This window comes from Grammomys surdaster, unplaced genomic scaffold (genome assembly GCF_004785775.1).
Source record: "Grammomys surdaster isolate TR1022 unplaced genomic scaffold, NIH_TR_1.0 126153, whole genome shotgun sequence".
Classification (NCBI taxonomy): Eukaryota; Metazoa; Chordata; class Mammalia; order Rodentia; family Muridae; genus Grammomys; species Grammomys surdaster.
In genome coordinates, this window is record NW_021620961.1 from 5,896,571 (window position 1) to 5,912,600 (window position 16,030).

Genomic DNA, 16,030 nt, shown 5'->3' on the forward strand with positions numbered 1-16,030 from the left:
TGTACTCACAGCTACCAAAGGTATGCATAATTTTTCTTAGATAAAGCTGGTTACCACCTTGTCTATAAGATAGTCTAAGATCTCTTTCCTGAAAAAGACAAAGGCTTCCTTAGAGAATACGCTCCAGTGGCCTGCATTATAAACAAGAATATATTTTTTTTAAAGGGGCTCTCAGATATGTTTCTTGGGAAATTGGGATGGTGGTCTCAGGAAATCTAGCTAGCTACCATGGTGACCTTAATTTTCAGAACTTGCCTCTTCTCAGGACCTCTTGGCTACCTCATATGAAAGTTCTTTGCTTTTTATCCCTAAAGTCGCTGCCCTCACTACTTGGCTCTAACATTTCCTTTTAACTCTGATATCCTTTCCCACTTGATTGAGCAATTTATAGTCACCACCATGGGTCCTGGGCTATTTTCTCTTAAAACCTACAGAAGATGATTTCCTACCTCAGCAAGGAATCCTTTAGCAAACAAGGTAATCTCATCTGACACAAAAGAGCATCTCATTTTTGTATAGCCCCAAGCCCTACCAGGATATATTATTTCAGTTTATAACATAAACTTTTCAATAATTTTCCATAAAATTATGTATAAATTCTTATTAAAATATATTAATCATTCAGTATATCAACTATTATATCTCTTAATACAGAAAATTTGACATTTATATCTAGTCAGAATGTAAACATTTAAAAATGTAGAATTAATGTTTATTGCATAATTTTGTTATCATTCAGTTAGCTCAATATTTACTGTAAGCAAAGTATCACTATGAAAACCTCATAAAGAACCTTCAAGTTATAAACACATTGTGCTTTAAGAGTTTGTGTTAAGTACCTTGTAATGGCTTAATTCTCAGGTTTGTATCTATGTTAATACTACATATAACTAAATTTTAGAACTAATTTCCACATATAGTTTTGTTTTGCAACAAGAAAGAGCAAAATTCATGCCTAATTATAGGCTTTATCTCCTGTCTTTAAAAGTAAGTGTTCTTAATGCAGTGTTATGGAGAAAAACAGAGTAAGTGGGAAAGATGAGCAGGAAAGGAGAAAATAAATGTGTTGGGACCAAAAAACAGTTCATTTACTTCAACACAAGGAGTGTCAAGTCTTTAGTTGCCTATTGACAATTCTCAATGGCATCATAAAAGAAAGAAAGATTCCTTCTAAGATGTACAAGAACCTGATATAGAATTGATAACCTGCATCTAAGAGCCAAGTTGACATTGTCTCCCATAATTTTTTCTAGGAGGTTTAGGGTAAGTCTCCCTATAGCAGCAAGAGACTCTAAAAAGGAACTGTGGGCTCAGACTTGGAGGAAGCAGATATACTAATCAGGAACCTGATATAAAATTAATAACCTACATCTAAGCCAAGTTGGCATTGTCTCCCATAATTTTATCTAGGAGGATTAGGGTAAGTTTCCCTATAGGAGCAAGAGACTCTGAGAAAGAACTGTGGGCTCAGACTTGGAGGAGCCAGATTTACATAATCAGGTTAGAGTAATTAAGCGCTCCTTCCATAAGGACAATAAGAGTTTCTCGTGTATGTGAACAAATTGTCAGACACTTTCGGGGAAGATAGGAAGATATGCAGAAAACAAGATGCCCATGGCACAGTAATAAGAACAAACTCAAAAGCAGACTCACAGAAGTCTTGGACGAATGGCAGATTACATCCAAGCCATTACTGTGTCTGTCCCTATAGCTCTCTGATGCTATACATTCATGTAATATCGAGGTAACCAAATAATAGCATCCCTTATAGTAAAAGTGACTTCTCTTTTCCCTGCTGTCTTCTGACAATTATATTTGATCTGTTTCCCTACACACCATAAGAAATAACTCTCGCAAGCATTTGTTTCTCATCTGTGCTAAGTGCCTTCATTCTTTTCCTATACTCATTCTTTTGAGCAAGTTACTAGGTGATGATCTCCATCATATTATATCCGTAACATAAACTATTTGTATTAGAAATGAAAGTTTTAGCTAAAGATTTGGTCTTTAATGTTGTACATTGGTAGGTATTAGTCAGCATATTGCTTTATTAGCCCCAGGTTTGGTCAATTCCTGCTTTACATCCTTACAAAACAAATGATTTTTACATGTCACAAAGGTCTAGAGCATTACTAGTGACATCTTACAGTTATCTATTCCAGAGAGATACTTTTTGTAGGTCAGTGATACCAATATAACATATATTTAAACCACAAATACTGAATGGGTAGAAAGGCAGTCCCATCCATTATAAGCACATGTTCAATCAGACAGAACCCAAAATGTCTTCATCTACTCTCAGTTTGAACACAAATGAGTAAAGGTGAGATGTACTAGAATCATGAAAATTCAGAACTGTCCTGAAATATTTGCATTTTACTACCTTCAGTCATTTAATAGAAATTATTTCTCTTACTAATTTTCTTGCTAATTTGCTTGGTATCATGAAGTTTTCCCATTATTTTAGTGATTTATACTAAAATATTCTAACAGAATAATAAACTGATACTACCAAAGTTTTATTTTATTCACTAATTTTATCAGTAAAAATAATTTCTTAATGAAAGAAAAACCATGATCTAGATACTCGTTGAATTAACACAACACAAATATGTTAGATTTTATACAACCTTAGCTGGTCACTTTTACCCAGCACATGAAGTGGTCAGCTCTTTTATCCCCTTTACCTTTTCAAAAATCTATACTTGACACTTTCCTAACACATCCTTTAATTGCATGTTTTTGTAAGATATATCTTGCAGTTATTAGACTTCTCTGAAGCTTTATTTCCCCTCACACTTCTGTATCAGATCAATGAAGTTGTCTCTATGCTGAGAACATCTGCCATCTTGAATTCATGGATAAATCTTATTCTTTCTTAGTTTCAGAATAGTTATGTGCTTATATGGCTTTATATATAATTGGGGGTTAGGAGTTACTCAGTCTTTTGAAGTATTTCTTTGCTTTCTGTTTTTTATATGCTCATCCAGGAAAGTGATATTTGCTAAGAATTCACTCGGCCCTAAGCATTTTGCAAATATTTGGGCTTGCTAGTGCTGCATGAACCAACAAAACTCCTGTTCCAGTAGTACTTGTTCTAAATGTTAAAGGATGAAAACATCCAAATAAATGTTTCAGAGAATGATGTGTGCACTAAAGGTGCATCTCACCAGCACAGGCAGAATGATGTGAGTACTAGATCAGCAGGAGAGAGCTTCACTGATCTATTTGAAGGAACAGATGAAGAAGTAATGGACAGATAATATGATTATATATCTGTCTAGGAACAAAGATACTCTGGTGTAACAGTGTTATGAGTCTACATTAGAAACCTCAAGAATCCTTGCTACACTTGGACTGATTGTTAAAGAATCAGGAATAATACTGGATATTGAAGTACAGTCTAAATGATGAATCTTAGGCCATATGAAGTGAGATGAACAGCCCTATGGGGGCTATCTATAGCCCTCTAAATAATCTAACAGAGATTATCAAATCAGGCTGATGTGTGGGCATGAAATTGCTAAACAAGAGTGACATTCTAAAAAGAAATAGAAATTGAAGATGGTAGGCCTAGGATCACAGTTGAGGATGATGGAAATACAGTAATAATGACACACAAGTACAAAGGCACAAGGATGAATTATGGGGACTATAAGTAACAATGTGCCCTTGACTTCACTACAATATTGAGAGGAGAGAAATGAGAACAAATAGGGAGTGAAAGAAAATGAAATGTCTTATATTCATACACTATTTCTGAGCTATCTTTTATATTGAAAATAAATTCTCTCATACAATACAACGCAACCACAATATTCCCTCCCTCCACTTATCCTGCTCCCCCATCTACCCTCTCCTCCATATCTATTCTCCCTCTGATTCTTCTTCAGACAAAAGTAGGCCTCTGAAACATGACAGTCAAATAGGACAAGACAAAATAAGATAAAATACGACAAGCTAAAAGCCCTCATATCAAGGTAACTAACTGAAAGGAAGAATAAGAATTCCAAGAGCAGGCAAAAGAACCAGAGATGCATCTGTTAGGAATCTCACAAAAACACCAAGCTAACAGCCCTAACATATCCTCAAAAGACTTAGTGCACACCAACGTAGGCCCCATACTTTCCAACTTAGTATCGGTGGGTCCATGTGAGCCCTGCTTAGGTGATCATGATCTTCTGGTATCCTCCATCCCTCTGACTTCTACAACCTTTTTTTCTTCCTTCTTCCATTGGGAATTCACTGATCTCCTGGGGAAGGGACCTGAGGGAGACCTTCAATTTAGACCTTCTTTTCACATTATATCTAGCTGTGGGTCTCTATTAATGCTGGTCAGTTGGCATATGGGTCTAAACTCCAGAGAAGTAATACTCGAAGTATAATAACATGTTGTTGATATTTAAATTCATAACATCACTGGATAAGTTCATCTATGGAGTAAAAGTAGATTTAAAAATAAGGCTAATGCAGAATCCTGAAATAGTCCAATACTATTTAGAGCTTGATATGAAAGAGTGATAGAGGGAGATCAAGAAAGAGGAGTTAAGTGAAGAAAATCATAAGCACATGGGCCATTCTGGAAGCTATACAAAGCTGGATGTGCAGAGGTGATTCCTTGTGTTTCTATGAACAGTACACAGGCAGACGATAATGATTTTGGCTCCTCCTAGTGTCTTGTACTTTGCTTTTCTGTACTTACACAATACTTAGACTTACTCATAGACTAGAAACTGAGCATGTCTTTGTTCTCTACTCACTTTTCATGGTGCTACCACTTCTCTCATGCCTTAATTTTTTTCTTTTGCATGTACTGTAGATTCATGCCCTTCTACCAAGTTATTATGCTGACTAGGGTAATTGTGATAATTATTACATGATTCAAAATTTACTGAAACTTGGCCAATATTATCCAATTTAGTCTGATGTTTTTTGTACTTTCTGAAATATTCTTGATAATTCTTAGAGGACTTCTTACTCTAGTATCAATTTCCATTCCAGAAACATTTTAATTTTTATTTGATAAAATTATAATTAACTATATATACTCCCAGGGGTGTTCATCTTATTTAGAAAAAGGTAACTGTAGAGTCCAGAAACCCTTCCTAGGAGAAAGCAGAGTTTTAGACAAATTTGTGGAGGCTGCTCTTGTACCATTTTTTTATTGTAGAGAATGGATACAGTTTACATTCACAAAATTCTACTTATTTTAATGTCTATTTCACTATCATGTTGTTCTTCGATAGCTCTCTTGCTAGTTTTATTTCATAAAACAACAATACATGAAACAACAGCACTGTTTGGGAATAACACTGGTTTATCCATTTGGTGCAATAATAATTTTTTAGGAAGTATACCCGCTTTAGAGATTTCCAGGTGAGAATTACATGCTGCTCTCCTCCCTCCCAAGCTTCTCTTTTATCTTCAACTCCAAGATAAGCATTTTTAGTACATCTGACAGGTGGAAGAAAAATTTAACAGAACCACGGGCAATGTATACACCTAAAGAAGCCTCATCCAGGTAGCATCCAAAGGATTGGAAATTGCTATCCATATGACAACCTGTTTATTTGTCTTCTGTATTAGAGGAGCATCTGTTTTTCCTCTTTCTTCCTTCCTTCTTTCCTTCCTTCCTTTCTTCCTTCCTTCTTTCCTCCCTCCCTTCCCTCCTTTCTTCCTTCCTACTTTCCTCCCTTCCTTCCTCCCTCCCTCATTTCCTTCCTTCCTATCATTTTATCACCTATTCTTTCTTCCTACATTTTCCCCTATTCTTATTACATTCTATTCTTTCTTTTCCTTTATATCCTCCTTTTCAGAGATGTGGTTAGTTGAAAGACCTTGCACATGCTAGCCAAGTGTTCTACCACTGAGCTATATTCCCAGACCAGCAATTCCACTTTGGCTAAAATGTAGAATCTGTGAAGAAAGAAAAATTTAAAAACACAAAGAATTCCATCTATTCAGATGAAATAATACCCATGAAGGTTTTTCTATCTCTCCCACTGGAGTAGAAGTCACAAAAACTCTTCCTTGTATAAGTTGCCTTTGTCATGGTGTTTTTAAAGCAATATAAAAGTAAGTAAATAATATAATCTGAAAAATTTTTTGAGGAGACTAGCTAGAGGAATAATTGCATTTATTGAAATTCTTCTGTAATCTGATTAGGAATATTAAAATGGGGCCACATGCAGAACCCAGAAAAGTTAGTCTTCCAGAAACTAATAATACAGTAGCAGTTAGCAGAGGCTAGGGAGTTCAAACTAAGAAGAGTAGTAGGAAAGGTAATCAAAATGTAAGGCTAGGACACAAAGTAGAAGTTAGTGTTCTATTGCAGAGTGGTGTGACTACAGATAACAGTGCTGTAGTATCTGTTTCAAAATGGTAAATGAAATGATTTTGAATAATTTTACCACAAGAAAATGTTAGAGAAAATATACATGCTTACCTTGACTTAAACTTTACAACATCATGCACATGCCTGCATCAAAACATCAAATGTCAATCCTTAAGTATGTAAAGTTAAAAATATAATAAAACTTACTTTAACAAAAGCATTCCACAGAGGAATCAGGGATACTACAGAATGGAAATGCTGTAGAGCTCTAACTTTTTGTGTTAGGTATCTTCTGGAAAGTTCTGTTCTGGAAGGAAAATTTTCTTGAAATTATGTTTTTATTACAATCTTCAGAAGAAATCTAGATCCAACCAGGTGGACAGCAGTGCTGGGCCTGCATATGCAATCAAATATGACTTCTCCACAAGTAGTAAGACGGGTGGTTGATCAAATTGTCATAAACCCTCATTATGACAGACGAAGAAAAGTCAATGACATCGCTATGATGCACCTTGAGTTTAAAGTAAATTACACAGGTAAGAAAATTACATCTAGTCATCTCATCTGCTGACAGGAAGCCAAAATGAGACTTGAAATGTCATCCAGAGCAATACAGGGTGAAGTCATAAAAATTGGCAATTCTCTGCAGACATTTTTATAACATAAATACAATTGAAGTATAATGGAAAATGTGTGAAATCTCTTTCATCATAGTGATTAAATCTAGCTTTGGGGAACTCTTACAGTTCTCTAATGGAGAAGCATCTGGAACTGCTCATGCTGTCTCTGTTTGCCCTGTAATAGAAACGTGGGCCTATATACCACAATGTACAAAATAAGACACAAGGAGAAAAGAGAACAAGTTAATGAACAAGTTAATGTTGCACGCAAGCAGACATGGAGGCATTACCACCCTCTGTAAAATTAATTCAATTTTGCAGACTTATAAAAGAATTATCCTGACTCATATTCATGTTTAATATGAGAACCAAATTTATGAAGTTGACCTACATGTGGATTATGGGAAAGCAAATCATTACAGTCTTTAGTAGCACCACACTTTGGGGTGATCTTTTCTGTATCTTTCTTATATCTGTGGCCATCAGACATTCACCAAAAATCTAATCACTTGTAAGTTGATGCTGAAAGATCAATCATGACTCTCCCATAACCTCCAAGTAGAACAACTGTTGGGGGAGTGGTTTTAATATGGTTATATGTGTCAAACAATATTTTAAAACACTATCCAATATGTTTTTCGTAACCAACGTTTTGAAAGAACATTAAAAGGGCCAGCAAAATGGCTCCACAGACAAAGAAAAGTAGACAGAGGCACTTAATTGCACACTCAATGATCTGAGGTCACCCTTGGATCCCTCAAGATGACAGGAAAGAGCCAGCTCCATAGTGTTGTGCCCTGCCCTCAACATGCAAATGACTAAAATTTTACATGTATGTAAATATACATCTATAAATATATAATATCTATGCATGCATATATGTAAGTCTACACATATAAAGAAGATAAATAAAAATTTAAAATAGCATTTTAAACATTTTACAAAATTGGAATTATTCTCAAATGAGTACCATAACTATTTAAAAATGAAATACAAATGATGAATCCTGAAGTAAGACATTTGGGACAGGAAAAATGATTAATTAGAGAATAAACTAGAGGAATCCAAAGAGACCACCAGTACCATCAAATAAACACAAGTAAGCACTGATTCTGAATGCTTTTGTCCCTTATTATCTGAAGGTGTTCCAGTATAATGACATCAAATACAACCATTTTAGATTAAGTGTTGGAAATAGTTGGTTTTTCAATTTGTTAGAAACAAGAGTGGCATTCTGTCTCTCTCTGTGTGTGTGTTTGTTGTTATTGTTCTTCTGTTTATTTTGTTTTGCTTGAGTTTTCAGATTATATACAGCCTATTTGTTTACCAGAAGAAAATCAAATATTCATTCCGGGAAGAATTTGTTCAATTGCTGGCTGGGGATATGTAGAAATAAATGGTAAGTTGTCACATTTGAAAATGAGAAAATATTTGCTATAAAAATGTGTGCTACTGAAATTTGCTGTGGATATTTTAATATTTCAAATACATCTCTTAGTCTATTATATTTGTAGAATCTCCTAAACAATTGTCAGGATTATATTCATGTTTATGCTTATTTAATAACACCAGACATTTTCAGATTCCTTTCAGGACTACAATATCTTGAACAGAGTTTTGAAAATTCAGTAAAGCTAGGCAAAAAGGAAGAACACTTTTGTCTAAGCAATCACCTGAGTTCTATAGACACAAAATATTATATTCATGACAGCTAATTTTTTCAGATGTATTTAAAATAAAATCCACAAATATAATAGAGAAGCCTAGTCTCAGAATCAAAGTGCTCATTTTGAAAATATCCTTTGAAAATAGGCTTCAGACATGAAAATGACCTTGGGCTAGGACAGGGAAATAGACTCCAATACTTTGGTCATCCTGATAAGCCCTTAGAAACAGTGATCACGGTAGTGTACATGTAATTGGGTCTAATGCCTTGCTTGTTCTTTGACTATTTGTGTTTATTGTATTGCTTGTTCCTTGACTATTTGCATCTATTGTTCAGTTCTGAACCTAGAACTGAACTTAATACATGCATGTAATTAAAATGGTATAAAAGCATAAAGGAAGAGGGGAGATGGGATAGGGGTTCTAGGGAGGGGAAATGAGGAAAAGGGATAACATCTGTATTGTAAATAAATAAAATATCAAATAAATTTTTTAAAAAAGAAGATATCCTTTGGAGAAAATGTATGTAACATTTCAGTGGTTTTTCAGCGTTTGTTCATATGAGATATGGTTACATGAAACCTCAACAGGACATCATACATGGCCATGTGTAAACATATTGTTTCCATTCTCTTCTTTACTTCACTTTTGAAATGGATGAGAGAGAAGTTGGGTCAATATAGCCAAGAAATGGTGTATGCATGTATGAATATACTAAAAAATAAACACAAAATTATCTTTAAAAAATGAAAAAAACAACTTGCATATATATATATAAAATTTTATTTTATTTCCTCTGCTTGAAAAATGTAATGACTTATTACCTTTGAAACTAAAATAGTAAAATGTTTGTGAGATGGATGTTTTAGCTTTCAAATTTCAAAAAAACCCCACAATTTTTAGCCACAATATAGACATAACAAACCAAATTATCTGCTAACAAGATTTAAGACTCTTTATTCGATGTAATATTTTTGAAGCTGAGCAAGAGTGGCTTACTTATTGTTCCTAAAATTTATGTTTAATTGAATTAAATGTCTCTAAAGGCCATGTGGAGCCAGGAGGCAAACAACATCAGAAATCACTTATAATGAAATGGCCAGACCATGGTTCAATCCTTCTTACATGTTTTCATAAATTTTATTAATTTTGTCTCATGATTTATACCTATTCAATTCCATAAAATCCCATCTTTGATCCAATGATATATTTTATTAATTAATTATTGATGGTATTTGGGAGCATATTTTTTTCACTAAAAAGAAATGAGGAGATACCTGTTTAAGTTAGACAGCCGGTACTTTAAAATAACCAAATTTTGGCCATACATCATTTTACATTTCTATCTGTGTGTCTTCTCAGTCATCCACATGGACACTGATATAAAGAAATAAATACATGCTGCAGAGAGGGGTCAGCAAGCAGTGAAGTGGACGCTGTTCTTTCAGACGACCTGAGTTCACACCAATGCAGTTAGCTCACAACTAACTGCCATTAACTCTAGGTTTAGGGTATCATATACCATCTTCTGGAATCTACTCTCTTGCGCAACTTGGCACACACATACACATAACTTAAAGGTAATAAAAGCAGAAAATGTTGTAAAAGAAAGAAATAATAAATATACAGACATTGTTCATAGTTTCCTTTCCAAAAGAGCTCTGTTACTTATTCAAACAAACTTTATATTCAGGGCCAAGTACAAAGAGAGGTTTCTGTTTTTATTGTATTTTTTTCTTCTGATCACACATCCTTGTTGTTCACAGGGCAAATGACTGAGAGGTGCTGAACCCTCCTCTTGGTTTCAGTCTCCTGTGTTTGCTTTCTTAACTTGAGCCAGTGGTGGGCTGTGTGTTGTTTACTTGGCTGGCATCATGGAGCCAAGATCTATTTGTACATTCCCTTCCCAACTCTCTTTATAGCATAGTGCCTATACATTTAAATTACCCATTGTAAACCCGTTGCCATAAGAAGAAAAGAGGGCATATTTGAAATATTTACCCTAAATACCAAATAGCTACATATTTACAAACATATACTGAGGCGTGTGTGTGTGTGTGTGTGTGTGTGTGTGTGTGTGTGTGTGTGGTGAATTACACTCAAATCCTACACATAACCAGACACACACCTTCTTTGTTTTCTTAATATAGTAATGTTCTTAATGTATAAGTGAAGCATAGCATAAAATAGGATTGTATATATTTTTACAACACTGCCTGACAGATATAATAAGTTACATTTACGTTTCTACCTCTTTTGTGGCACCAAAGAGAATTGCTAATCATGAAGAAGGGCTTATGTACCTTTTCTGGAGGTACTAACATCTGCTTGCTTCACAAGTTTCTTGGGAATAGTAGTTTAGTAAGGAGAGATTCAGACTTCCAGTGAGTGATTCGGTATACAAAACAAATGCAAATACACAATGCTAAAATATACTTCCTTTCTCTTCACCTGCATGGGACGGCAAGCTTATTGCCCCCCAGAGCAGAGCACAGTTCATCGGGGCTTTGTCCTCTGCTCAGTGTGCACCTGCTCACACACACAGAACCACAAAGGAGCTGAATGCCTTTATACAGGAGGGAGCACCTCCTCAGGTGCTGAATGAAAAGCTCTTCTGGATATCCAAGTTGATGCTGATTTCCATGAATGAACTCTTTGTGCTGGCAGACTTTGCTTCTATGAGCAATACTGTAACTCTTTAAAAACACTGAAAATGCCTAAAGACCACCCTAGTCCAATCCACAATTCCCACTAACCCTCACGAAAGAAAGAAAGAGATGCTATCCGTTTGCCAAAGTGCACAGATGGGTTTATTATGTACTTCAGAGTGCAAGGTTGGTAGTTAGCTCCATTATACATCCACATAGTACTTGATAATGAGAGCAAAATGCTGGAATAAATCAGATGGATGGTGTTTCATTCAAGGATGCCTGTTAATCATTACTGACTGGCTGTCTGCATTTCCCATTTCAAGCAGGTTCTACTGTTGATGTGCTGAAAGAAGCTGATGTTCCTCTTATATCCAATGAAAAGTGCCAGCAACAGCTGCCAGAATACAACATCACTGAAAGTATGATATGTGCGGGATATGAGGAAGGAGGAATAGATTCTTGTCAGGTAAATATAGGCTAGTAGTAATCTTATACATTGAGATAGCATTTTTTTTGTTTAAACATAATTTGGGAATCACTAAATCACTAAGGATCCTCAATTACCCTTTCATGTTGAGAATGAGTGACTTTAGGCAAGTCACTTGTCATTTATTGAGAGGGTTAAGAAAGATACCACGTATAAAGTGATTAGCAAACATTAAAAAATCCACTATATATACTATTTGACATACCTTAAGTATTTGAATATTAATTAAATATTAATGTATCCACATCTACTGCATTAAATTAAACTAAAAATTATTATAGAACAAGTGAATAATTTACAGATGTGAAAGTAGTCATTTATACCATGAGAAAATGGTTATACAGCATTAAAGTGTAGCAATAAAATGTATATATCATAATTTGACAATACTTTTTAACAGACAAGAAGATAAATTTGTAGATATACTCCCTACTTAAGTCAATGTTTCAAGTTATGTTAAAATTTCAGATTGCTTTTATATCCATCCTGCTTTGATGAACACCTTAATTCTATGTAAATCAAATGGCTTTATACTTGTTTAAAATTTACTTCTAGATCTTTATAGTTTCCTTATAAAATAAATCAATGTGCTAAGGATAAGATACATTATCACTTAACCTATGATTTATAGAATTATTTGTAAGAGGAAAATCAGCTATGCAGCTTCAATTACAGTTAATGTGGGTTGCATGGCAGACACCTCAAAAATGAGGTAGAAAATATCATGTCTAATGCTATTGATCTTAGAATTACATTAAGCAAGTAACTCATTCCAGACCTGTGAAATCTTGTTTGGCTCTACTTTCAACAGGATCTAAGCATATTATTCATTAGCAAGAAAAGAATTCCTAACGCATAGAGATATTTCATACAATAGAATGTTGTTAGAGCTGAATAGCCATCACTATCAAATAATAACACATTATTTAAAATGTTTAGTATATCATTGTTTGACTATGTTCATTGAATCATTTTTTCAGCCTTTAAAAATCTGTTCAATCAGGCATGCCAAATTCCTTTGCATATTTGAGGTAGTCTTCTGAATTCCGAGCCAATAAGAAAGAGTATAAAATATCTTCTCATTGATAAGGAAAGTAAGTGTCATTACATTGTCCATTCAGAAACTGCATTCTTTATCAGTAGCATCAAAAACATGGCCTACAGTCCATCAAATGGATCTCTTTCCCTGGAACTTGTTTAAATTGCAAATTTTAGAATCCATCACACAACAGCAAATCAGAATATTAAATATTAATTGAATGATGAAAGCTTTCTTGTGTCCTACAGGTGACTATAATATATAATAAAGATTGAGACCCATATACTAGATAAAAAAATCCAATACTCTTTTACATTCAAAGAAGTTAGTGATCTTTTGTGGGTTTAATTAATGTATGCTATATATTCTTATATACTACAATTAGTGTCTAAGTATAAACACACAGTCAGCTTTAGCATTTTGTGTTGTCGCATTAGTTTATAATTTACATGCTTATATTTCTTGGAAATAATAATAGAAATGTCATTGAACAAGTTAAAAAAATCAAGGCCAGGAATTTACATAATAAATGGCATGATATGTCTGGATAATTGGAAGTAATATAATAGAAACAAAGCCAAGGCTCCCAGATACCCAGGAGAAAGGCAGCAAGCCTTCTTTATGGCTCATGAATCTCTGCAACTCAAACTAACTTAGTATACACTGAGTAAATTAAAGTTCTTTATTCTAACATCAATATCTTATGTTTACCTAATAAAGTGTCAATTATTTTTATAAAATAGAAAGAACCAGGTGACTTCTTTTAAAAACCTCTGATTAAACCTTGGTTTGGTCTTAATGACGTGTAAATAATGTGTAACCTGTGGGCTTATTATAATCTTACACCCCAGATGAGTTTGGAAAATGGTCCCTTGCTTAATTTTTTTTCCTAAGACATAAGAATGTGGCCTTCTTATTGGCATGAACTTTTGTGGAAGATAAATGACAAAACTGAATGTATCAAATGAAAAGAATTCAGTCTCTGGGGTGATGAGCACAGAGAACCCATTAAAAAAGAAAACTCCATGGAAATGATAGGCCATGTAGTGCACTTTAATTAGCTTTAATGGAGTGCCTACCATGCCTTCACTAACTTACTAAGTAGTGATGGGAATGTCCACTAAATCAAAGCAAAAAGTTAATCCTAAACATTCTGACCTCAGTAAGTGCCGCCATTGCCACCAATCTTTACTAAAGGAGATCTTGATTCAAAGGAGAGTCCATAGTTTCCGTTTATTCTGACATCAGTTATTCTCTGGTCTTCCTTTCACCATGGTGTTAAGATCAGATGAATGGCTGACCAGAGGGAGGGCTCTCCAGGCTACTCGGTCAGATAGTGAATGTATGAATGGATGAGCAATGTTCTGAATGTATTTAATGGCACTAGAAATGAGGACATTTACAAATGCTGTGGGATTTAAATAATGTGTAGCATATAGTGGATAAGACTTCCCCACAAATATTTCAAAAATACAGATCAAGGCCTCAGGATACAAAAATAAAAATCATAACCATTCCTTCAGACAGTCTTGGTTCAGATGTTTCACCTCGAATAGAGGTAACCTGTGGTTGCCAATGCCACTTGAAATCCTCTGCACCCAACTGTGGAGCAGGAAGGTTTGTGACAAGTCACCTTTTCCCCTTGAATATAGCACCAAAGATGGTTAAGCCATCAGGCAAGGGATCTTTCAAGGTAATTCCTAACTGGTTTAAATTAAATACTCTGCTGCAGCAGTCATTTTGGTCAAAGTGTATAAGGTTGCATATTATTTCATGATATAAAAACAAATAACGTCCTGGGTAGCACATGTCTTTAACTCTAGCTGAGACTGTAAGATCTCTCTGAGTTCAGTAATAGCCAAGCATAGCCGGTTCCAAACCAGAAATGCTATATATTGAGGCCTTGCCTCAAAAATAAATAAATAAGTAAATAAATAAATAATAACCAGAATTCAACATATAATTAATATGAGAGAAATTTTTCATAAATAATAATACTACATGTCCATATCATGTCTATTTGCATTAGAAAGGACCCATTGAATAACGAATAAGACCTGTATGGCTAACTGTCCTAAAACCCACTGTCATTTGCTTATGACAAAAAGACATCCTCCTATGAATAAAATCTCATGTGAAAGCACACGTGGTTCCAAATTTGGTTTCCTCCATTAGGGTGCACACTGGAAAGGAAAGGATGAAGTGGAGTCCGGAATGGGTGTGCCAGCTGGATCCCCATCTGGCAGCAAATGCCAGAGAGAGAAGGAATTCTCCAAAAATTTTAGTGTGATAGCTCCCTTAGATGAAATTTAGTGAAACAGCGTGTACACATAAACTTTATTCAGGGTGAACAAGGGCTATATATGAACCCTGGAGAGTGGGAAGGAGTTTTCAGAGTGAATGTAAATTACTGAATGGAGATTAACATACTGGGAATGCCTCATTTGCATGGAGAGGCATTCCTGGAATTGGAGATCTTTGTTGAGTGGGTTCCAATCTGGAGAAAGTTACACCTGTAATTTTGCCAAGGATTATGTGACATTCCTCAGGTAGAAGATGTGGGCTGGGCGGCAGGCCCTCCAAATCAGGCAGAAAAGAGGAAGCCCTGCAAAGAAAAGGGAGTCCTCCACTTTCCACCAAGCTCAGGAAAGCTGGAGGGAAATGGTAGAATATAGATCCTTAGTAGCAGGGTCCAAACAGAATATTTTGCCTTTTCTTTGATGGCTTTTCTGATCTTTCACATATTAGGTAATTAAGTGATTTGTTGAGGTTGACATGATTTTTTTTTATTGTGACATTTTAGAGACTATGTTGAAAAACTATGTTGAAATAATGGAAGGGAGAAAATAATTACTAAGAGGTGCACCATCAGAATTATTAACTTCCTGTTGTTACCATTTACATCATGTCCTTGAGAAAAAAATTTCTCATGACTGGAATGATAGTGAGAACACAGAAGCATAACTGTCAATCAATCATATTTCAGTCACATTTTTTGATTGGTGAGCTTAGCATGTTGTACTTACTGATACTGATTGGCCATGTACTCACACATTCCTTTTGTGATTCTCACTTCAGGGTGATTCTGGAGGACCATTAATGTGCCAAGAAAACAACAGATGGTTTCTTGTTGGTGTGACATCATTTGGAGTCAAGTGTGCACTGCCTAATCACCCTGGGGTATATGTCCGGGTCTCACAGTTTACAGAATGGATCCGTAGCTTTCTACATTAG

General features: G+C 35.0%; 1 protein-coding gene across 2 annotated transcripts in view; it reads left to right on the forward strand.

Annotated features, from left to right (window-relative positions):
* Tmprss15 (transmembrane serine protease 15) overlaps nucleotides 1-16,030 on the forward strand; it is a 104,023-nt gene extending 87,993 nt beyond the window's left edge. For both annotated transcript variants that reach the window (XM_028757237.1, XM_028757238.1), the window contains 4 exons: nucleotides 6,689-6,870; nucleotides 8,258-8,353; nucleotides 11,594-11,736; nucleotides 15,875-16,030. In XM_028757237.1, the coding sequence (XP_028613070.1) occupies nucleotides 6,689-6,870; nucleotides 8,258-8,353; nucleotides 11,594-11,736; nucleotides 15,875-16,030 (577 nt within the window). The remainder of the gene's footprint in view (nucleotides 1-6,688; nucleotides 6,871-8,257; nucleotides 8,354-11,593; nucleotides 11,737-15,874) is intronic.